We start from the raw sequence: 25397 nt of genomic DNA, 5'->3' as shown, positions 1-25397 counted from the left end.
TTAATTGTCAATACACAAGTACAATAAGCAACACAGCATTAGCCACAATACTTTATACTTTTAAGCAAATCAACTAGACGACAGAGTAGTGTTTAACCCTTAAATATGCCCAAAATTATGAAGATATGCAACTTTTCTCCATGGCCACACTTAGGTAGGTAGTACACTATTCTCACAGCAAGATCAGTGAAGGAGAAACTAATCAGTTCAACTTTCAACAGAGAAGAATAAAGGAAATGCATAAGATTGTTAACTCCAATATGACTAGCATGTGTGTCCATTTTATAGTGTGAAGAGCTTTAGTAGTAATGCTACAAATGGGTTACCCATTTTTAAAACATTTCATTATTCTGAAGCAATCTGAATCACACCAACTCATTTTCATCACTATGGGCTGGAGAGATGGAGAATACTGTTAATGCACAGTACAGGAAAAGAAAATCCCCAAACTCCAAAACCTTTACCTGAGTCAACCCCTAAAAAAGATCTTCCCTCACAAATAGTTGATCCTTACACCTCTCAAACCATAAAGTTAATTTGTTGTCAGACCCAAGATCTCAGCACAGAAAACAGTATTTCTGCCAATATCCCAAGTCAGCTAGAGCAACCTCATTTTTCCTTTCCTGCAGTGCCTGGGAAGAAAGGGCCACTTTTTTACACGTCTTTGAGCTGAGCATTTAGGTAAGAATTTTAAAGTAAAAAGCAAAGTGCCTTCATCAACAGAACACTTACCATAAAAGCCACTAAATACATGAAAGGATCACAAGCTTTGCCTATACATGTTTATGTTTATAAATATATATATGAAATAAACATAAAGAAAGATGAACTTGCCAGGAAAATAAAAACGATTTCATAAAGCCATACATCACAGATATATAATATATTCTTACTTTATCTCTGGAAACACACAGGTATACTTTTTCCGTCAAGTTCCATTCCTGCCACAGCCCTCTTTTAACTTCATAAAAGGAACCATAACAATTCTCTGCTGCCAGGTACAATCACCTGCTCCAGAGTTTATTAAACAAACCTTGAGAAACAGAACCAAACCCTAGGATTCACCACTATGATCGAGACAGAGTCATGGCATTAAATCATCGGCGCTGTTGACTCTGGTGAGTAAGTGTTCTATTACACTTGTATCCCTCTAGTTTCGATTGAGGGGATTCCTCGAACATTGGTTTCTATGAAGTCAATATCCAGCTTCATTTCATTTTCCTATACCATAAAGCGTTCAGAGTATGAACGTGAAAGAATCACGTAGGAGAAAACCTTCCCTTTAGATCGTCAGCCTAGCAAACGCGGAGACCTCACGGGGAACGTGCTGCAGGTTGGCGGCTGCCTGTCAGAGCTCGGGACCCAAATGGCCCGGGCAGCCCCCGCGGGCCGCCTGCTCTCACACGCCTTACCCTGGTCTTGCGGCGCCGGTGCCGCTCCGGGTCCGAGTACGTCCTGTCCACGGCGAGCGCCGTGTCGCTGCCCGGCATGCTTGTGCTTGTGCTGCTGCCCCGCGCCGGGCGCGGTGCCGCCCAGGGCCGCCCAAGCACCAGCCCTGCGGCCGCGGGACTGAGCGGGATCGGGATCGGGATCGGGAGCGGGATCGGGATCGGGATCGCGGCCGCCGCTCGGGAGCGCCGGGCACGCCCCGCCCGCACGGCCCCGCCCGCGGCGCGGCCGCTCCCCAGCCCGCACACACCCGGATCGGCCCCTCCGCGCTCCGGGTCCCGCCGCACGGACCCTGAGGGCGCCGCGGCTGGGGTGCCCCCTCCTTCCAAAAAGGAAGGACGCCTGAGACGGGATGAAGCGGGGAGAGCTTAGCCAGAGGGACTGGGCCAGACGTCCCTTCGTGTGTTTTATTTTCAAGGCCGTCGTCTCTGAGAGGAGAGCGGGAGCTGGGACACGATGATCACACGATGACACAGAGGAATGGCTGGACAGAGGGATGACAGTTCCTCCTGCTGACCGCCGCTGGTTTGGGTCCGATCCAGGTATTGGAGAGAGCTACAATCAATCAATCAAGCAAGCAATCTCCGCTTGCCTTAAAACAAACCTAGACCGTGTGGCTACAGTGAAACCTCACAAAGCACAGTATATTCTAAAGGTTCAGAAGTCCAAAGGGGAAAGAAAGGAAGAAAGCAGAAGTATTGTGTTGTCAGTTTTGGGCAGATACACTTGTAAGGTTTTGACTTCGGTAGTGTAAGGTACCCTGGACATAACTGAGTACTGCTGCTTGAAAGCCCTTGATACCTAGAGGTTTTCACGATAAAATGGTATAAACATTCTGTCAAACCAACTAAGTAATTAGGGCTTGCATTTAACAAAGTGGTCAGTGGAGCACAGCAACTAATTCAGCCCCTTTTTCTTCATTCTACAGATGTGAGATAAATCCTTCAAGATCTTGCCCAAGGGAGCTTCAAGTGATACTTCAGAACTATCAAGGATAACTTGTTTTCCAGAGCAGGCCAGGCAGGTGCATGCCAATGTATTTAAATTCCTAGGAGCTGAGTGGAGTTTCTGACTGATTTTCACATTCATTCTCAGACTTTCTATAGTGAGGAATGCATTTAAGTGACACTTAACACATTTTAACCCACTGAAAAGTGAAATATTGTTTTATAATCACAAAGTTGTAGAGGAAATGTACTTCTTTTCCTTTAGAAAAAAAACCAGACTAGTTGAGTTACCACCTCTAATTATTACACAAGGAAATCTTGAGTTCCTTCAGGCCAACTCCCTTGTAAGAGTAACAGGACTTTACCTTTTAAGTACAGTTGTTATCATGCTCATGCACAAATCACACTGCTTTTCTTCTCTAGTTGAGACAACAGTCCCAAGGCATGTGGGTATATAAACATACTTAAATATCAACATAGCTAACTATCCTAGAAGGACCTTGTAGCTTTAAAAAATATTTCCCTGTCACCATTTGTTTAGGTTTTTTTTATTGGAATCATATGTTCCAAGATAACTACTCTCAGAGGTTAATTATCTGACATAAGATCCTCCTTGGTGTTTTCAACTAATGTCTTCATAAATGAAAGACCTGGAATTCTAAAATAAAAATAAATACTACACCTCACCTTCTTGGCAGGTGTTTCTTCTTCAACTGTAACACCAGGTTTAACAAAGTTACCCCAAAGTAAACAATGAGTGGGTTTACTAAAGGAACGACTATTTTCCTAAAGCAGTATTCAAAGTACCAAGCTAACACTAGATACTGCACACAGATGGCAACTTGCCACCCTTCCTATACCTCTTATGAAGCGGAATGAGTTGGCTGAAGTTAAAAGGCTGCTGGGAGAAAAAAAAAACCAAAACCAGAACAGAAATGGAAACTTTTTTCAGTCCTTCAGCTCAGACATGAACATTAATTCATGTGCCAGAGGGTAAGGAAGTCTGGAGGTAAAGGTGAGTAAAAAATTAAATAGGCAAATTCTGTGGGGCTTGGGGTTTTCACTGAAGAAATAATTGCACATTTCCAAACAGGAATGTGTGGTTTTCAGCACCTAGGATGAAACACCCTTATTTCCTCAGAAACTTTCAGAGTTTTTTTTAAGACTTGCCAGATGCAGTTGATCAAAGCATAGAAAGGGTAAGCAGTTGGAATAGGGACACATAAAACACCGCAACTGCTTGATGTTTTAGTCATAGAAGACTTATTATAAATCACACTTTATTCAAAAGTTTAAGAGTTTTATTTACATATCAGTCTCATTTAAATAGCACCAGCAGACTAGCCACAAAATGGCGAAACTTCCAGATAAAGACAGGCAAGAATATGCAGTACATATTTAGAGGTAGTATCAACATACATACTACTATATTTACAAAGAAAGCTCTGTCCTAATGTAGCCTCTAAGAAGAGAACATGATATAGCTGATCTCGTAAGACCCCAGTGTTGCATGAGTCACACCTTCCAACCAAGCCTGTAGATCTGTTGCTTGGGCACTGCTCTCAGCAGTGCATACCACAAACAGCTCCCGGCTCCTGCGCCAGCAGTGCAAGCCCTGGCACTGGGATGTTCCTGGAGGAACTGTGACCACAGGACAGCAGGCCAGTCAATTAGGAACAAGTGCTGCAAGTTAGAACGGAGGAGAAATGGCTGCTTGGGCAGAGGCATCTGTCCCACAGGTCACGAGAGTCCTTCCACACAAGCTGAATTAGAAGCCATTGTAATTTTGATGACAACTGCCACATCTCAAGAAATGGTTCTTTTCATATTTGGACTTAAATAATCTGCATCTTCAGCATTTATGACAAACTGTGGTGCAATGCAATTCTCTGACCAAAGGCTGCTCTTTTCCCCCTCTATCTTTCCTTCTCACATATGTGCCACTAGGTCCTTCCTGAGCTGGAATGTGCCATTCTTATCCTATGGCACATTTGCAGAATGCATTTCATTTGGCTTGGCTGAACAAAGACCATCTGCCCTCCTCTTGCACACACAGCTGGTTTGTACAGCTCTCCTTCCTCACTCCAAAACAGAGACATGACACCCTGAACATGACAGAATACTGCCCAGCACAGTACTACTGAGAGCTTCACTGGGTACTTCTCTCACTGTTATTTTCAAAAGCCCACAAGAGTTTAAATAAATGTTCTTCCCACACACTGCACCTCCTCTCAACTGAACCTTAACTCCACTGAAGTAAATTCTTCCAGATAGAGGCAGGAGCATGAGGCTGGACTCACAGTGACATAGACAGAAATAGTAGTCCATAGATTCATTCTCTCATCCTTTGTTCTTCTCAAAAATTATTTTTAAAATTAATTTCTATGTCTTAAATGAATGATAAAATGTTAAATCATTTTTGGCCATCCATTCTGCCAGTTTTAAAGGTCAAATACGTCAAAATCTCTCACTTAGTGCCCAGCTGACAGTACCCATTCTTTTCCAGTCCTTTCCCTCACGTCAGCATGCTGGCATGATCCACAATGCTTAACTCTTGGTATTTACATTATTTTGCCTACCTTTTTTAAGTGATCTTTTAAAGAATGATACCTGTTAGGTCTAATTAGACTTAAGATCATAGCACAAGAGTAGCATTCACCACTGTATTTGATTTTCAGAGGGACAGACATCAATATTGCGTTTGCCTGTATTGCCATGTTTTAAGAAAATCAAATCTCTGGAGGTGCAGCAGAGGCACTGTCCAAAGGACGCCTGTTAGCTGGAGCCTGAGCTTTCTAGAGATGATTCCTGTCTCTCTTCCCATCAGGAACTGCATCTTTGCCATCCATTTTTTGTCCCATGACCATGTGTAATACTTGCACAGCAGACACAGCACTCCCACCTGCAAGCCATAAATTATCCATACTGACTTATGCAGAGGCCACTGAGGGAGCAGAAGTGCCAGTGCACTTGTGGGATTGCCTAACAAAACCCAGCTCCCACACAATGCAATCTCCTAGATGGTGTCATGCACCCACACTGGGAAGTAACAAAAAATCTCTAAATAAACCTTTATAGAGGTGGAAAACATGGAAACTTTCATTTGGAGGCTGGCTCAAGGTTTGACCCCATTCTCTTTCCAGTTTTATTATGAATTGATCTTGGCAATTTACTTTACTTCTTTGGACTTCTACCCTATCTGTAAAAGGAGAAGCAGAGCACGTCTTTGCCACTGTGTAGAACCTTGAGCTCCTCCAGAATTAAATGTGCTATTATTAAATGTTGTGTTCTGATGTTCAGGGGAACGAATTAAATATCTGATGTCAAAGGTATGTTGGCAAAGATACAATCAGGAAGAAGATGAAAGTCCCTTTTCTCATAATGGTAACATCTGTACTCTAAACAGGATGCTGGGGCTCCTTTTGAGAGACTTTTTAACTTGTCCTCCAAATCTTTTTCCAAAAGGTTTCATCAAGCAGCCTCTAGGGAAAGGGTCTACGTGAAAAGAGACTGTTAGTCATTTCCAAGTCTGAAGGCAAGTGGGATAGTGCCGAGTGGCACTGGTCTTGCAGTTAGCCCTGAGTGCATTGTCACAGTTCTCAGTTCCTCTGCCAAAGCATGAGCCTTTCACATCCACAGCAAAGGAGATATTCTGCTTATTTGTACCCAGCACAAACTACCATGGGATCACGCTAAGACTTGCAGATTGTATTGCCAAGCTGTGACAAGGATTCAGAAGATGTTTATAAACATTCAGATATCAAACTAAAATTTTAAATTAACCCCTCTCCTCTCCTGATTAAGAAATGTTTTATGTGCTTTCACAATAGAATAGCTCTGGACACTCTGTGAGTATGCCTTTTCCACACAGTAAAAAACTGCAAAACAAAACTTTCATGTATTAGTGAAATGCACTTACAGGGAGTGAAGTATAAAAAGCAGGTGAAAAATGCCAGTTCAGGGTAACAGAAGTTCTCCTTCCTTTTCCCTGCATACTATTGTGTGTCCCTTGCCGTGTGACGAGAGGCAATTTCAAGGCCTTTCACCATTCTCATACAACCTAGGAAAATCAAGGCACATAATTCCTCACTGCTGCTGCTGAGTGACAGCAATAGTGCAAACAGTACCTACAGGATGGTGGCAGTGTTTTGCATTTCAAATGTGTGAATAAGAGCCACCTTTCTAGCAGACTGAAATGCCAACTGTTCTGTATACACAAGAACTCACCTGGAGCACAGCTATGTACATTAAAGACAGTCCATGTTGCAGAGGCAAGTAGAGAATTCTCCCTCTAGCAACATGAATGGTTGCTGCTCATCAGCTTACAAATTTTCTTCTGCCTCATAGTATGTGATTTGTGGCTGCCTGAGAATGAATGTATACAGCCTCTTTATCCCAAATCAGCACTTTGACATTGTCACAAGGCATGCAGGACCAACAGCTGCAGCCTGCTGGCACACAAAGGTGTACCCCCTTCCAAAACACAAATATGAACTTGCATCCAAACCATTCAGGCTGTTGCCAGAAGACAAACAGCCTGAATCTCCTATTACTTCATATTCTGGTGGTTATATCAGGGCAACATTTTTTATTCTCAAATTAAAACAAGCACACTAGACATGGCCCATGAGCATAAAAATTGCTCTTGGAATGTGCCACCCTAACCCACTCTGCGAGCAGCAGTGCCTGCAATCCCCCTGAGGTGGCATGTAGCTGGGTAGCTGACATCTGAGCTTCTAAAGGCTCTGTAAGGTAATACACTACAGCTTTCACCCTACTGCTCTATGGCCATAGCTGCACAGAATCCCAGCTCAGTCTGTGGCTGAGGGCTGCACACAGAGATAGCAGACGGTGCTGGATGGGAACCTGTCAATTTTATTTATCTATGAAGTACATTGCATGGTGGTGGCTCTGTATATTTTATGTCATGCTAAATGTGCAACATCAATTATTTCCATATGAATTGACAATGTCAAATGCAGAATTAGGACTCTCTTGCCAGTCAACCAGAAAACACAGATGGGTTATGAGAGGACAGAAAAATTAATCATTATACAAGTAATCCTACACCTTGTCCTGGTGAGAGTTGTTGCAACATACGCTTTTGAGTTTTATTACAGTGACTATCTTCAGGGATGCAAGTTACAGGGACATGAAGCTCAAATTCCCTTACTAATGTAAAAGATAATCACCTACAATTCATCTGACTGGAAATTTTCCAAATGCCTGATTTTAACAACAAATACTTTAAGGGCAAGAAATTGCCAACAAAAAACCCCAAAGCATAGCATAGATATTTCTATTATGCTAAGTACATGGGTATCAACCATTTTTTAATAACTATCCAGCAACACACTCCCTTTACATATCTAAATATAGTAATATGTCAGGAAGCCACTTCTGGGTTATTACTATATAATTTTACAGGACAGCTTTCAATGAATAAAGTATTTGCTGTATTAGCTTCCTTTTTCTATTTTTATTGCTAAAAATATTATTTTTAATTGCTATATTGTAACAGATATTACATTTTACTTTCATATTATAATGGTTTTACAGCAAAGAGACAGGTCCATTGATCAAAGTCTTGCTAATAGCTTCAATATGCAAGGCCTTTATAACATATTTCTGCATGCTACACAGCAGATCTACTCACTACTACTGTTCCAAAGACAGGAGCAGAGCTTTATAACTTCTTGCATGTTAATATTAATTCTTAACAATATTAAAACTGCAACACCTATATGCTTTAGTTCCTGTACATGACTATACAATTTTGAGTATTGGAATCATGTTTTAGATTGGAATTTAGATTTAGTGAATTTAGACATGAAGCTATTTGACCAGAGACCAGCCATAAGATATAACACGACTGTTATTTTTTACTGTCTGGGTGTTATCAGATGCTTTAGAATAGTCTATAAGACATTTAAGCAGAAAAAAAAACCCACAAATAAATGTGGTTTTTAAACAATATTCATAATGATTCTTTGGGACATTTAAAATCATTATTTAGTAAGGTATTATTCATTACAAAATTTGGGGGACAGTTTTTGACAGGTTGAAGTCTTCTGCTTCATTCTTTTACAACCAATGAATCATATGAGATATCACATACCACAGTACCTTTTTCTTATCCTTGGGACCCGAGTTTAGCAGGAATAGATACACAGCAGCTTATTTTGCAATGTTTTTGGAAACTGTATCAACACAGCTAGAGTCCTAGTATTTTAGGGGGAGATTCCCCTGAACTTACATTACTGGAAAATGTTACAGCATGAAATCACTAGAAAACAGAACAGCAAAGACACAACATTTCTCAATAAAAATTCATATTCTGCTATATAACAATGCAATTTTCTGGAACAAAATTAATGCCTTCACCATAGCATCAACTGCCAGCATAACTGTAACCAGTATTTTCTTCCTAGGATTATATGTATGAAGGGCAAGATTTATTTTTCCTTACCAATACAGCTACAGCATCTTGACGAAGCATCTATACATAAAGCAATCCTAAGGTAACAGAAGCAAAGAGAACCTCAGTGTTCATAGACCTGACAGGACAGGAGAAGACGTCCTGCAGCAGAGAGGCTGCTCTGGGCATGGAATAAACTGAAACCCTCTTCCCTTTCAGTGCCCACCAATGTACTCATCACCAGCTGGCACTGAAAAATGAAGCTGCCCCTCTTCTTGCCTTAAAAAAAACCAAAATAAAACCAGTTTTGGCAGCAGGGTTTGGGTTGGCCTGATATGGAGGGCTGAATAGTAGTTGCCTCTGCTTGAGCTATGAGTAGCTCCCCCACTTCTGTTTTGTAACCACCTCAGGCTAACTATTTTACAGGTATCAGAATTTCCAAGCCCAGACAGAATAAAGGCATGATGTTATCAGCAAGAATTTCAAAGAAAAACACTCATATATCCAAAGAGAGGAAAAAACTGTTATAGGCCTACCAGTGTTCATTTACAAGGTTCCCTTAAATTTATTTGTGTTTGTGTGTGTATATCTCACACATATACACAGCCTTATCAACAACTTTATTTTTAGTATTGTAAGGGGAGAAATTTAATGTTCCAGCTTGTTCATTCCGCTAACACATATTATTTCATGTAGATTTTGAAACATTTGTAAATTAGGAGTCTCAGTAAAAAGTATTGGTGCAATATATAAACTAACAGCAGCATAAAGACCATAAAGGCAACAAGGCGTATATCAATAGTAATCAAGAGTTCTAGGGCACAGGCACACAAAAGTTACAACACAGTAACACAGCACATTACATAGTCCTATTGCATAAATTAAGACAAACCCTTCAGAAAAAAGTGGTATCACAAACACATGGAACATACTTTGCAACCTGACCCTCGCCAATTCCAATAATTTTCCACATTTCAATCACAGAGGTCTGATACAACTACAGAACAACTGAGTATATTCATTTATTCTTCATTCTCACCAAAATCTGGCATTTCTTACAATGAAAGGTTGTCTTTTTTTCTAAACAGTATATTTTCCCACATTTTCTGTCCTTTGAGATATCATATCATAAACCTTACCCAGTCTGAAAACTTAACAAGAAAATGTTTCTAAAAATTATTTTTCATTTCTACCACAAGTTTTCACAAAAATAACCTAACATTTTTCAGCAGTTCCATTTCGTTACACTGAACTGGCCAGTTGGTAATGTCAGTGTGGAAGCAACCCATGCAAGCTGTCCACAGGCAGTAACTTGGGCACAGTATTCAGACTATATGTTTAAACTGCAACAAAAACCACTGATTGCTTGGTTGACACAGCTTCAGAGTTACTATGCAGAACTGATGGCTGGTAGCCTGTATTGCTACCTGACTATGTATAATCACCACAGAGAGATGTATCTTTAATGCTTGTGTTTAGTCTAGAATATTATCCTTTAAAGTTGGCTTGTAATTTAGATTCAACAATAGTGAGCTGCTCTGACAGCTGGTCCAGGTGAGAGCTATTTCTGTCAAAACAAAATAAATTATTACACCGTGAAAATACACGTCTGAGTTTTATTAGCTCATCTTCTACTGGCACATCTACTCAAGCTGTGGTGTTGACTCAGGAAAGTGGGCAGGGAACCATGCCTCAGGGCAGAAGGCAGAACATAGCAGACGTCAGAAGTAAAAACTAAAGCTGATCATGCAATTACATTCTTAGCTGACAAATACTTAATTGTGTCATAGCATATCAGGTACGTGTGTATCCAAAGACTCTTAACGTAAAAGACATGAAGTCAAATCTTAAGTCAAGTGTGACTTATGGAAATTTGTAAAATCATGGGCACCCCAAAATGAACTATTAAACTTTTAAAATGAACTATTAAACTTTTAAAATGAACTATTTAACTATTTTCACTTTTTTTATTTTTTTTTTTTTTTTTGGTAATAGAACTTCAATGACAGCTTGAATCAGTTAGGCTTTGGAAAAATAAGAAACAGCTTCATCCAAGCAAAAACCTAGCAGGAAGCTTCAGTGTGAATTTTCTGGTAGAGCTGAAATCAGCAGTTATATCTGAATATCATAATACCAGCTGCTGAAACTAAGATGAGGGAAAGATGAAAACTAGCAGAACTGCTTGAAGGACCAAAAATGCAAATGTGGCATTAGAACATCTGTGTAGATAAAGCATCATACATAAACAATTATGTGGTTTTCAAGAAAAGAGAAAAAACCTTTCTATATAACTAAATCGCTGACCCAGCAGAAATATGCTCATCTTCTCCAAAAATGAGTCATCTCCAGGAGATGCTTCACTAAATCTCTACAAACTTTCCCCTTTGGTACTGGTAAGTTTGCTACTGATAAGTTTCCTTTAGTTATCTGGATTTCATATGGTCCAAAACTGTAATGCATTTATTTTTCTAAGGCACCCAACAGTATGAAATGAGGGTGCATGTATACACAACTCAGCTTCATCGATGGAGAAAAGAAGTAGGTAAGTTCAACTAAATCAGCAGGGAATTCTTGTTTCCTCTGTAGTGAATGGAGACAGCAGCAAATAAACATTAAAAAGTTAAACAATGTCCCTAGGCATTCAAATAGCTTGAAGTGAATCCTCTTCTTAAGATGAGAATAAAAAAAACCAAATGTTCAGTAACTCTCAGCATGACATCTTCAGCCATCTCTCAAAATTATACAGCAATTTAAAACCAGAAGAGATTAATGGACGCCACATCATCAGGTTTTCTCCCCACAAGGTATGCTCTATATTCACAGATAGTTTTTTATGTTCTCTTTGCATGCACAGAGCTGAACTTGCTGCAGCTTGTTTGCATTGCAACAAACCTTTTTTTGACTTGATTCCCCCAGAACTTCTCAACATAACCCTCCTGACCCCGAGATTAGCTCAGTTGTCAGAGTGTGATGGTAATAATGACAATGTCACAGGTGAGATCCCCATATGGGCCATCCAGTTCAGAGCTGGACTCCATGAGCCTTGTGGATCCCTTCCAACTCAGAACGTTCTGTGACTTTGTTTCCTTTTGTAACTTCTAGACCTGCATGCATACAAATGTGTGTTGGCAAATACATGCACGTGAGTATTTCCCACTCTCCTAGTTTCCCAATACTCCCCAGCAGCTGTGAATGACACTTCAGCAAACAAATCCCTTCATCCCTATCATCAACATTCTCATATTGCCCTGCAAGCTCAGAAAGAATAACACTAGACAGAAAACTGAGGTTAAAAATATACTGCTCAAGCTCCCTTCTCTTTGTTCATTAGATATTCTGCAGACATGCATATGTATAAACACACATTATTAATTTATGCCTCCCCAGTGCTTACAGCATTTCACAGGCAGAGTGAGCAGTCTACACAGTGGGCACAGGGAATACCTACATCATGCAGCCCTGACTTCAGTCTTCCAAAAGGCTGAGCAATTGTCAGCTGGGCACTCTGCTGGATGGACAGTAAAACAGGGAAGAGAGCACAGAGTTCCTTTGAGAAAGGATGTACCAATCTTGGTACATTTCTACCCCAAAAAGAAAAAAGTAAGTGGACTTGTTCTGCTTGTTACTGGTTGATTGGAGAGGTTTCCGATCTCATCTTTAGTAATCAATTCTTGCAAAAGATATTTAAAATGAAGTTGTGATAAACCTTTCGATTTTTGTGAGCATTATCAATTTTTAACAACTAAGGACCCTTTCAAATCACTTCTGGTATGGCCAAAGGGTTTTAATTCTATAAATTGTGGGCAGGCATTAAAGCAAGGAAAAAACAGTCTGGTAATTGGAATGAGCAAGTGCTTCTAGTGCTCTGCAGAACCATTCAAAGAAGTCACAGCACATTGGTCTCTCTAGTTTACTACAGTCCTGCTACAGATGTGCATTAAAATTCTGGTTTCAACCACTAGTAAATTTGAAATGCTTTTCACTACAAGTTCCATGGCACTTGGATACCTCTGAATGTTAGAAATGGAGCTCTCAGTTACACTTACTTGTGTGTATCAAGCTAGAATTTATATACATAAATCATATATCATAAATCACATGCACATATACACACCAATACATATACAGATAGTTACATACAAAATAAAGAATATTCAATAGCATCAGTTATTGAATCAGAAATATGAAGTCTTGCAGTTTTAAGACTGAGCAGATGATATGTTTTCATATTACTAGCTGGGCTGTAAACTCACAGGAGCACTTCTATCAGAACAGTGTCTCAGGAGGCGGGAAGAAATACATAATTTGTTCTAGCTGGCTTTTCCTAATTCCATTTAGTAGGATTTAATTGAATAAGTGCAGAAAATCTACCCATGATGACTGTTTGTTCCCTGTAAGAAATTTCAGAAATATGTCTCTAGGTTTCTGTATGTGTGTTATTTTCCTGGTTCAAATTTAACCACAGTAATTAAACTGATTTTGATCATCCAGTATTTGATCAGAGTATAGTGCCAGTGCTTTGACAAACAGGGATTTCTACCCCTGACACATCACAATTTAGTTAGACCTTTTAGATTATGCTGTCAGTACTGGTGCATCAGTCTCTGAAGCAGCTAAGGCAGAACTTAGTGCATAGGTAAGATATCTGCTGCAATGGATACTCAGGACTAATTTTTTGGACTTCAAATTTCATGCAGATTTGCAAAGACACCAATGTATTTATGCGAGTACTGACTACACAACAGGTAAGATTGGATGTGACCAATGGAAGTTATCCAGTCCATGCTCCCTGCTCAACCAGAGGCCACTAAAGCACAGTACTCATGAGTGTGTTGTAATGGCTTCTGAATATCTCCATAGAAGAAGACTCCACAGCCTCTCTGGGCAGCCTGTTCCAGTGCCCAGTCACATACACAGTGAAGAAGTTCTTCTCTTTTCAGGTGGAATTTCCTGTGCATCAGTTTCTGCCCCTTGCCTCTCATCCTATTGCTTGGCACCACTGAGAAGAGCCTGGCTTCATCCTCTTGACACCCTCCATTCAGACACTTACACACTGAAGAATCTGATGACCTTCTCAGATCATGTGGAACATGGGTAGAACATGGAAACTATTTCCAAGAATTTAGGAATGCACACATATAAGTCATTGACTTAGTTTATGGCCAGTGGCTCTTTCATAAGGTTATTTCAAAGGCACACTGATATTTTACTAAATTATCCACCACTCAGGGCTATAGTACAAGCACCATTTGTTAAAACTTAACTTTTCCAGGAAAATCTACTTGGTCTTTTCACTTCATTTTTAATCTGCCTTTCCTCAAGAGAGATCTGGAGAGTATCAGGGTGAGGCACTAGCAAAATAATAGAAAAAAACCCATCAGAATAAACTTTCAGACACGGTCCCAGTACTAACACAATAAACAGGGAGCTTGAAAGGCCTACCCCTCCTGCTGCAACCTTTTATTAACATTCAACCTCAATCTTTCTACACCCTTGGATTTTGTGGTTTACTTGAAGACACATACAGAATCAACCATATCAAACATACATTTGATGCATACAGAAATTTCTCAAAGTCTGAAGGATATTTCTTATTTTATATATATAAATTCTTTGAAGCAGTTGTGCTTTAGTATAAACCAAACAAATACATTTAAGTGATACTGCTAAGCATACCTGCAATCATACTCTCCTTGGAGCAGAAACTCTTGAGCACTGTGTTGGGCTCCATACCACCACCAGGTGTATTGTCACGTGTTTTTGCACTGTCAGAACAGGGTGAATTTCACTCCTCAGACAATTTACAACTAATCTCACTTCTGTCAACTTCTCTAAAAGATGGAAGACAGTGGATGGATGCCTGAGACAGCTGAATTTGAAATAAATTGCAAGAAAGATAAGTGTTGTTAACTGGATTCTTCTGCTGAAGGCTGATACCTCAGCTGTGTACTGATGGAAATCCTTTGTCAGCCCAGATTGGTTTTGGCCATGCTATGTCATTCAAATGTTAGAATAACAGAAATGGGGTTATTTTGTGGCAGCAGCCACTTTTCAAGGGAACTTAAAAGCATGTGAGCATTGAGGAAGTTATAACTGATGCTAAACATGGGAACAAATCTAAGCAATCTGCTGTGTAGGTGATACTGCAAGACACAAAAGCTTACCTGAAATAATCCACCCCAGCTGTTGGCATGCTGTAAAGGTGTCATGTTTTAAATTTGCTCTGAGATTAAAAGACTCTACGTAAACAATCTGCTTATATTTGTGAAAATTTATTTCTCAATGTATATCAATCACTGGCAGCCTAAAAAATTAAAACCAGTGCATAGTGCACATTTTGGCTGCAGTGCTGGCAAAAAACCCTGTGCTTTTTTATCCCAGATGAGGGACAGCAAACTTTCAGTTTGACATGGCTTCATTTGCTCTGGAGTTATACATCTTATCTTTCTGCCAGCAAGAGCAGAAGATGAGGGGGGCTGGGGTGGCAAATGTCACCTACCATGTACTGAGGGAGTTGACCTGCAGGTGCACATCCTGCTTTGTCCAATCATGGAGTGGGTAAAAACAGTGTCTGAGAGACACTGTTGCCTGCACTGATAAAACATGATAAATTTTTAAGGAGTTTTTTTTCTGTTTAAATCTGCCTGCAGACTTATTTTCTAACACCAGCTACCCTGGATATATGCCCAGCAAGAACTGCTTTACACCAGTTAATCTCAGGGGGGAAAATAGGTACACCACAGGTAGTTCCCCCTTACTGTTGCTATGTTTTTCAAACACTTTCACATTACAGGACCCCAGGGACTGTCACAATAGCTATCTGGGCACATACAATTTGATGATGCTTCTCCAGGTGTATTTTGACAAAATGGACACAAGGATGGTGACAGAGGAACCAGCTCAGCATGAGACTTCCTTGGGAGCCTTTACACAAAAGCAGAGATGAATCCTATGTAAGCACCCGACAGACAAAACAGGGGAGCATGTGGTACTTGGCATCTGCTTTTGTGCACGGGGAAACAAGAACGGAAGAAGGTATCTAAAACACTTTTCTGCTTCACAGGCAGCCTCCTGAAATAACTGCTACCTCCACCTTCATCTACACTTCCCAACAATGAAAATAAAATGCATAGCAACAGGAAAGGAAATCTTCAGTAACCTTTCCACTCCTAAGCAACGGGAGTATGCATGAACACTGTATTATGCCTTAAATTTTTTATTTAATTTGAAACGTCTATGTAGCCTGCAACAGGTCATTTACCTCACAAAAATCTCTAATCCCTTTATAGCTAGAGACATTATTATAAAACTGTGAATCAGAAAACCGTTCTATTGGTTTTTGTTTACATTACCTTCCATTGTTGCAAACATGTTTCTCCTCTGGAAGACTTTATTTTTAATCCATGTCTTGTACAATCATCTGGAAGTATGGGGAGGAGAAAGTGATAGGATGTGGAATAGCACAGGGGAGGCAGCAGCAGTATGGGAAGAGCAAGAGAAGAAGGAAGGAAAATTCGAGCAGTGACTCTATGCTTGCACTCCTCAGAGCAAAATGCACACTGTTCTTTAAGTACACAACCATCACTGTTTTGAGCTCCCTGCGGTAGAGCTCCTGTTTGGAGCTGGCTGGGCTGCTGGGAGGAGCCCATAAAACATGGCAGCAGCCTGTGGCACACGCAGCATGGAGCATGCAGCGGCACCAAGTGTGACTTTTGGCTGCCCTGCAAAGGCAGCAGCCTCTGGGGGTGGCAGTGGGACTGCCACACTGGCACTCAGGAGGCTGTCGGCTCCATCAGCGCCATATCTGGAGGATGGATCAGATGGAGAGGTGGTAACTGAGTGGCCATGTCACAGGCTGGTTAGCTCTGCCAGCGGACTGTGCCATCTTCCCAACAGCTGAAACAATCTCCTGATCCTTCCCTTAGATAACCTGGAGCACAGCAAAAGACAGACGCTTGTCATGGAGAAAGCTTGAGGCAACACCTCCTAGTGTGCTTGTCCTGGGCACAGTGCCCACCACAGCCCAGGAAGGAGCATCTCTCCGAGAGCTGCAGGAAACAAGCTGGAATGTGGAAGCACAGCAAACACAGAGGTCTGTAACTTGCTGGAAGATGTTCTGATGTCCCCTATGAACCCTTTAGCTTATGTGAATGATCAGCCCATGCTGTAAAACTGAGAAGGCACAATGAGTTTTGAGAACATTACTGCTGGCCTGTAAACCATTTATCTACATTGTAAAGCACAATTTGCATGGGTTGGGGGCACTCATTTTAAACTGTCTCATGGCATTTTGAAGTCATCATATTAAAAACTCCACAAACACAATAGCACAGATCTGAATCATGCTCATGCAGACACGCAGAGAAGTCAGCCTCAGCTTCTAAATAACCCAGTAATTCCTTGCCCAGCAATGACAGCAAAGGCAGTGTTTCTCAGACTCTCCCTTTTTTATGATCATTATGCAACAAAGTAATTGAGGACAGCTGAGGTCATAGTTCTATAACTGAATTCAAACCTTGACAACAGAAACTGGTGTCTGATCTTTGGTTCACAGTGAGGTTTTTAACCTCATTTCCACCCACCACTACTGTTAGAAAATTCCTCTTGTGTGTGTTGGCTGCTCATTTGTCTTAACCTTTGGAGGCTATAACGTGGTTACTTCATGAGGCTGAACTCTAAGTCTTCCAAGAAGGCCTATGGTACAAAGTACCTCAGGTAATTTAGGATCAAAAAATTAAATAAAAGACCTATAGGCTTAGTCTTTGCTAGATTTTTCCTTACATGACTACTGAATTCAACTGTCGCCCTGAAAACTCAGCTTCTGAACTTGCTGACGTAGTTTTCTAAGACTTTCCCAAGACAGTAACTGTAAACATAGAGATAGGTATACATTCCTTCTGTTAAATGTCTTGTGATGGACATCTCTCATAAGCAGTACAGTGAGAAAGTGTTATCCTGACCATCCAATCCCTGGCCGTGGTCAGAAACCTATAAATCCTGGGAAGAAAAATAAACTCTTCTCTTCCTTTCACCACACCTCAACCTGCGTCCGTGTGATCTATTCATCTTCAGCGGCAACATTCAACTACCATAAAAGTTTTCTTAAACTATTTCCTGAACTATTTAAGGCTGTAGAACAAAAATAATTGAAAAAACAGGGATGAAATATGTCAAGGATAACAATTTGTTAACCTTACAGAACAACAAGTCTAGTCAGGTATAGTGAATCACAGCATGAGAAATCACAGATGTGCTTGAAATAGACTTTGTTTTACTATGACCTGGGTAATAATACCAACAGATGTGGAATTTTGGGGTTTGGCTTCTGGGATGACTAATACTGACAGATCAGAGAAGCAAAGTAGGTCACAGAGTCCCCACCTCACCTGCTGCTCCCAGCATCACAACAGGCTGACTCTCCTTCGCTTTGATTTCACATGTTAGTTTGGCACTTGGAACTATTTCTTTTTTTTAAGTAACTCTCTTACATTTTACATAGAGTTTATTTTTCAAACATTTTAGTCAGTGGATTCAGGTGCACAACAAATGGTCCCTGGATTTACCCTGATAAGCAGAAGAGCTGTAATTAATATAACAGTTAAAACGGTAGCATGATTAAAGGGACAATTTTCTCTGAGCAATGGGCATTCACAACCAAATGTAATGATTAAATTTCTGCCAAAAATGTCCAGTTAGCATTGCCTCATCTAAGGCAAACTACTTGTGTCAAAGAAAGACCTTATTTAATTTTCAGTGGGCCCAAGTAATATAATAACCCAAGTAATAATGAAGCAGAAGAAAAACTGTGATAGACTGTAAATTAAGAACCGTTTATTACTTAGCGCAGTTGTTCACAATGTTTCTGTAATCCTAGCTGGTCTTTATCCACTGCAGTGAGAAATCCAGTGTATCATAGTGCAATGACCAAATGAAGTAGCTACTTCTGGCACTTTAGCTGTGCTCCCAGTCAAGAAGAGAATTGATAAAGGCATTGTGCCACCCACTGAATGCCAAGTAAACACCTGGCATGCTCCTCCAAATCCATTAGCTGTGGACCCAGCTGCATCTCCAAGAGCATTTCCAGAAATTCTATGTTTCAGCAGCCCATATATTAGATGCCTAAGGTCTGTCCTGAGCATACCTGAAACACACAGCGTGTGAGCCCACAAGCAGCTAGCCCCAGCAGGGTGCCTCATGCTGCTGCTCATGCTCACAGCACCCCTTCTCCCTCACCTGCCCTCAAAGCTGCACAGGTACCATTACACTCTCCAGATTCCTGTTATCTGTCAGCACCATCAGTTCATCTCAGAAAAGCAAGTGCAGGCTAGAACTTGGGTGTTTTTATTTTGGATACACACCACATTCTATCCTTCAAATTCATTGGAACCATCTGTAATTTGTGACTATTGTTATAGCTTCTTGTACTGCACATTAACATCATGCTAATAGTACAAATGTCACAGTACTGTCATTAGAAATCCATGTCTACACTCAGTGGCTCAAAATCAATAAATATATAGTTACATAGACAAACACTGAAATTTTGAAAGCCATTCATGACTTTGCCTAAGGTAGATGCTGCTGGTGGTGTGGAGAATCTGACACTCAGATTTGCAGTCAGACATTAGGGACCACACTGCCCCAAGTCTACAGCATCAGTAAAGCAGCTTATTGAAGCAGAATTGCAGAAAGCTAACTTGAAAAATTAACTTGATGGTAACCTATCCATTAAAACCCTCACATGGCATATGGCTACAGCTTCAGTACTATTGCCACCTACAGATATTCTTTTTATCCTTCATTACAGAAAAATGAAAGGGAAAAAAGCTATGAAACATGCTGTCCTGGCATTATACTCTGATAAATTCAATCACCACCATGTAATTCACTGATGATTAACATTAATTCTCTGGGTAAAAGCTACAGCTGAACATCTACTCATTTTAATGCAGAAAAAATGTTAATAAATTCAGTGGTAGAAAGACTAAAAATATAAATTCTGCTTTGTTAGGGAAAAAGAATGGAAAAAAAGACTTGTCCTGTATGATCAGACACTGTCTTAGATATTTTCTGCAGAAGGTAAAAAGCTGTGGAGGACACGTTCAATAGTAGAGCCCAGGCAATGAAGCATGTCAGTGTCCAGGTTTGTCTGGGGCAGCAAAAACCCTGTAGCCAAAGCTAGCTGAGGTCTTTGCTGAATAACTTGGCAAGTTAGTGGGTTTGGTCACCCCATGCTGCATCTGAGAACACAAAGTGCAAGGATGTGGCTATCTTTCTTTGCTTAAGACAGGGAGCAATGACCTTAATTTTTCTAAAGTACAGTGAGAAGTGACTTCCAAGCAACCTCTCTAAACTTAGAAGGTTTTTATCTTCATTTGAAAACGTACTTTTTTTTTTCTTTAAAAAACAAAAGGTAATTTTATCATAGTTTTTGGGGGTGACTACAATACTTGTTGCTCAGATTATCACCTATGTATGAGTCAATGGCAAATGTTTCCAAATGAAGTACTTAAGCTTATTTGAATTCCTATTTTAGTTACTTGCACTACAATTTTCAGACCAAATTGTTAGCAAAATAGTCAGAATAATGAAACAAACTGCTTTTGGCACATTTCAGTCCTACCAAGCACAGTACTGAATAGCACTGAAAGCATTAGTACATCAGGATGTATGAGCATGGGTGTGGCACACAAAAGCTCAGAAAAGTAGATAATATAACAGTTTCAATTAAAAAAAAATACTGAAAACAAGGATCTGATTTTAATAGTGTTTCCCAGTTTTACTGAGGTGTACGGGTTCAAATACTGACAAAAAGATGAATGTTGCTGTCTGGAAAGGTGAATAATCTGCACAGCCACAGATTTATCTTCACCACTGCTGCCCCACACCACATTAATAGTCTATATATTCACAACACTTCTGGCAGAGCTAAATCGCTGCAAGTAATAATTCAGCTATAGCTGAGATTTGTAATTATTTCAGAATCAGGAAGCCATAATATACCCACTCTGAAAACACAATTATTTAGCATGTGCATGAATACAAATTATGTTGATATATCTTAGTCTTTCACATTAATGGATCATTTCAATCCAAATGTGGATATTTCTTTTGGCATGCCTTTCACCATGCTTATGTGCATAAAAAATTATGAGTTGATAAATGAAACGCAGACACCACTTAAATACAGCATACCAGATAAACCCAACTGGATGTGAAGCTCCATGCAATAAGGTACAAACCAGGCATAAATTACTACTGGACAAATCCAAAATCCGATCTATTTGGGAGAAGCAGGTTCACACTACACAAAGAGAAATTATAGAAATTCCTTCTAGAAGTACCTTTTTTTCAGTGTTCCATTTCTATAGTAAATGACCAAGTTTGAACTTTACCAGGCTCAGGACCCTTTAATAGATGTCAAAAAGGTAGTGAAAAAACTATTTGCTTTTCCTCATTTTCTCACACTTTCATTTGACAACATTTGTGCACGATTGATTTCTAGCTATGTCTCCTTGTTGTACGGGGTCCTTCCATGGCAAAACAAAGAACAGGTTGTATCTCAACAGCTGAACTAGGGAGAAAGAAAAACACTGAAAAAAATTATTCATGCAAGCATCATCTTTGAAGCAATTACCTGTGTTTCTGTATTTAACTACATTTAACCTAATGATATCTAATTAATCAGATATTTCTACTGAGTAATCAGGAAATGTCTCAGAGCACAAAACATACAGCATTTTAACAGATACAAGCAGCATGAAAAGCACCATCTGAAATCCAAAGATGTTCACAAATCCCTGTAAATCTCACAGCTGGGATAGCACAGCAGCTAAAGTGGGCCAAAACAGCATTACAGCCAAAACCGCTATTGACCATTACATCCCTAGAAAACAACATCTTCCCAATTCCTTCTCAGTCTTGGAGACGGCAAGTTTAGATAAGGCATCAGGAAGAAATTCTTTACAATGAGGGTGGTGAGATACTGGAACAGGTTGCCCAGAGAAGTTGTGGACTCCCCATCCACATCCTTCATCCCTGGAAGAGACAAGGCTGGACGAGGCTCTGAGAATCCAGGTCTAATAGAAGATGTCCCTGTCCACAGCAAGAGGGTTGGATGGAACCAGATAATTTTTAAGATCCCTTCCAACCCAAACCATTCTGTGATCTTTCTGAACTGGAACGAAGGCACTGACCTTAACTAAGTGTTAAAAGAGTCACAGTTTCTGTCCTCTGCACCACAAGAGAGGGGCTGTGCAACAGGAGTGAGGGATGGCAAGAACAGCTGGGACCCAAGGGTTATGCTGATAGTGCCACCAGCTGGAAGGTCTGAGATGATATCACAAAAAAGACCCAGCACTTCAAAGACAAGTGAAAAAGGCCTTTTAATGTGACCTTTTTGAGAACAAGCAAGAAGCTGCAGCTTGTAGGCAAGGAGCTCCAAGGTCCTCCCCCACAGGATCTAACATATATTAGTTTTGGCTTTGATATTAATACACATAAGAGAAACAACCAGTGTATCTTCAGATGCTGAATAATCCAAGCTAATAAACCCACATTATTCAAGCAATAACATCTCCAGTGGTGTTTACAGGCTTATGCTAGTAGAATGACTCTTTCCTCACATATGTGGGAGATTTTCTGGCATTTTGTCCTAAAAGAAAGAACTAGAATTATTTTGCAAAGAACTAATATATGCTTAAACTCACCAGGTAAAGTCTGATTTCACTAAACTATGCAAGAGTTTTCCCTCCGACTTAAATTACATTTTCACCCATTTTCCCCAGCACTGTAATAGGAATCTTCCTTATCTTTTACGCAGATAAAATCTACCTGTGGCCTGTGTCAACATAAAATGAAAGCAGAAGTGTGGTAAAATTTTGCTAAAAGTTTCACTTCCATGTTTGTCCAAAAATGTGAAGTGTTTAACCCTTAAAGTCCTTTTGATTATAAATATGAAGTGAAAACAGTACATTCACTCAAGAGTATGCACATTTTTTGACTGAAGTTTTTTTTTACAGATAGTGTCTGAGTTTTATCAAATTTTTAATGGAAGGGTTTTGGGTCCAAACCTGCAAAGTCTGAGTGATTCAGCAGGTTCAGTCCTACCATCAAAATAACTTGAGTATTTTTAAGAATTTAGCCCTTAACTGCTTAAGTACAAAACACTCTCAGATTATCTGTTTAATTCATTGGGAATTAAAGCTCTGACTCATTAGTAGATATAGATGAGCTTAAAAAAGCTTAAAATAATTTTCTGTTCTAGCAATCTGCCCATTTAAATGCCTGTCTCCCTCCTTACAGGACTGGGTCAGCTTCTAGGGAAGATGGTGCTGTATCATTGTGGCAAATTAATGTAAACTGTCACCAGTTCTGGTCTTTCCTAGGAATGATGTGGTCTTTCCAGCTATGATTTAAGCAGATCTGCAACTGCCGCATGATTAGTCAAGCAATCCTAGCAGCAGGGGCAGAAATCTTTGAAGAACACAGTAAAAAGCTTAGGGCCAGAATTGCTACAGCAGATTTAACATAAGCTGTCCCTATTTATGAGCCAAAATTTTGAGCATTGAAAAGGAACCTGAGTTCAAATGCAATTAACAAACTCTCTTTAGTATCTTTTTTAAAAGAAGAACATTAAGAACAGGTGAAAAAAAGCTAACCATCTTGTTGGCAAATGCAGACATGACCTGTACTTTTAATTCACTGTTGTTTGTCTTGCAAGAGGTCATTATTCTCATTAATTGCTAAGCTGCTGGCAGATTCCTTGACATTTTGGATGAAAGATCAATCTGGATTTAATAAAGTGATGAAGAGGAAAGAGGTTATAATTCTCTAGGTTAAAAGTCTGCCAAATCAATGGCATTGTGCAGACTGACATCATGATAGGCGGTAGCTAATTGATACAGGAGTCCATTTTTTAATCATGGTGACAATGCAGTTATTGTCTGGCCTGACATATAATTGCATCATACATGGCCAGGATTTACTGTAAATCTAATACAGTGTCTCTCCTCATTCCTCCTACTTAGAAGTTCAAGGTCGGCAGGTAGGCAGGAAGGTGTGAGAGGATTTACCCAGGTGTGTTTTCATCTGTGAACAAAGAAATTCTGTTACTGGATTGAAGGGTACATTAGGGTACCCTAGGCAAGGGTAGTCTAGCAGCACTATCCATGATACAAGGACATTTAGGTTCATGGGGTTCTAGCTTTTCAGTCACCATCATTCAGAACTACTAAGAAATTTGACTAGTATCAGATCTGAGCATACAGATATGCTTTTCCAGAGGCTCTCACTAGGAACAGCCTTTGACATTTGAGCAGAGCAAGGGGCTCAGACACTTCTCCAGCTCTGAAATGAGACATGCTAACCAGAGTGTTTTAGACTAAGTGCAATTAGCTTTTTCAAACAATGATTATTTTTTTACAGGTAATTTAACCAGGAGAAATATAAACAAATCTTGTTTACTCCAAAGCACAAATCCCATGGCAGAAACATCAGACAACAGACATTCAGGCTGAACTGAAAATAAAACCTGACAGGAGGATTGAAGGAATAATGGTAACATGCTCTGTGTCAGCTCTGGGTGAGTAGGAATTTTTCTTATAGAGACAGGATTTCAGCACAGTGCAATGAACGCTGAAACACTTAAGTACGTGCAAGGAGAAGGAAATGCCCCAAACTCCTTCTGACAGTACATGCTTCCCGTGTGACACCCCTTGAAAAGTGAAGTTTTACTAAATCAGGTAACTGGATTCTGCCAGGCTGCAGAAGTATCATCAATCATGTATTAGTATAGGGAACTGATTATTTCTAGAAAATTAAATTTAAAAGGCAACACAGCAGATTGATAGATTTAGAATCCTAATGGCATTCACACTGGAGTATATTGAATATTTTAAAATTTTGGAGCTGAGAAGGATTTTGTAGAAATCCCTGCTAAAATTGCACATTTGAAGATGCAGCAAGATACATTAGGAATTAGCAGCATGAAATTGTCTCACAAAGGAAATCACTTCTATCAAACAGTGATAAGCAGGGGAGGAAAATTAAAGATAATGATCAGCATTTTTGTGCTACTTTCTACAGACTGCTCTGTCACTTGTTCTAAGTAAATGAATAAGGAACTTTCCTCCAGCCAGTGAAACCAAGAATAAGGAAAATCCTGGGTTATCCTAGTTCACAGTGTCTTGATAAATGCAGAGATGAAGCACATACCATTATGGGGTATAGCTGAACTGGCAAATAAGGTACTTACTTTGGAGAAAGGCTCTCTGCATCTCTGTGATACCTGCAAAAGGTGACCCATTGCCTGAGCAGTCAGTCAACCAATCAAGTCCCTCTTCCACCAGTCAAGAAAGCTCCCTGCTGAGTATGGCATATACTGTTTTTTAAACTTCCACCCCTGCTTACTGAGTAGAGCTCTCAGTCCTCAACTGCTTGATATGGGACAATTGCTCTGGTATAGTGGGGATTTACTACATTAACTGTGTGCTGTGGTTTTCAGGATAAAGTCTGAATATCTGAGGAACATCTGAACTACTGAGACAGATGAGCTAAAGTCAATTCACTCAATTCAACAGTTA

The 25397-nt window shown here is 40.0% G+C and overlaps 1 protein-coding gene across 2 annotated transcripts in view; it reads right to left on the bottom strand.

Annotated features, from left to right (window-relative positions):
* The window catches only part of TMCC3 (transmembrane and coiled-coil domain family 3), an 89789-nt gene that overhangs the window by 42749 nt on the left and 21643 nt on the right, over positions 1–25397 (bottom strand). The window contains exon 1 of one of the 2 annotated variants that reach the window (XM_005519430.3): positions 1413–1585. The exons of the other annotated variant lie outside the window; for it this stretch is intronic. Within the exon in view, the coding sequence (XP_005519487.1) occupies positions 1413–1490 (78 nt within the window). The 5' untranslated portion in view covers positions 1491–1585. Of the gene's footprint in view, positions 1–1412; positions 1586–25397 lie in introns of those variants that run through there. 2 annotated transcript variants of the gene reach the window in all.

The sequence above is a fragment of the Pseudopodoces humilis genome, chromosome 5, assembly GCF_049639895.1.
Source record: "Pseudopodoces humilis isolate 2021_Gansu_Grassland_sample_001 chromosome 5, ASM4963989v1, whole genome shotgun sequence".
NCBI lineage: Eukaryota > Metazoa > Chordata > Aves > Passeriformes > Paridae > Pseudopodoces > Pseudopodoces humilis.
The sequence above is the reverse complement of the archived record's forward strand: the minus strand, read 5'-3'. Positions and strand labels throughout refer to the sequence as shown.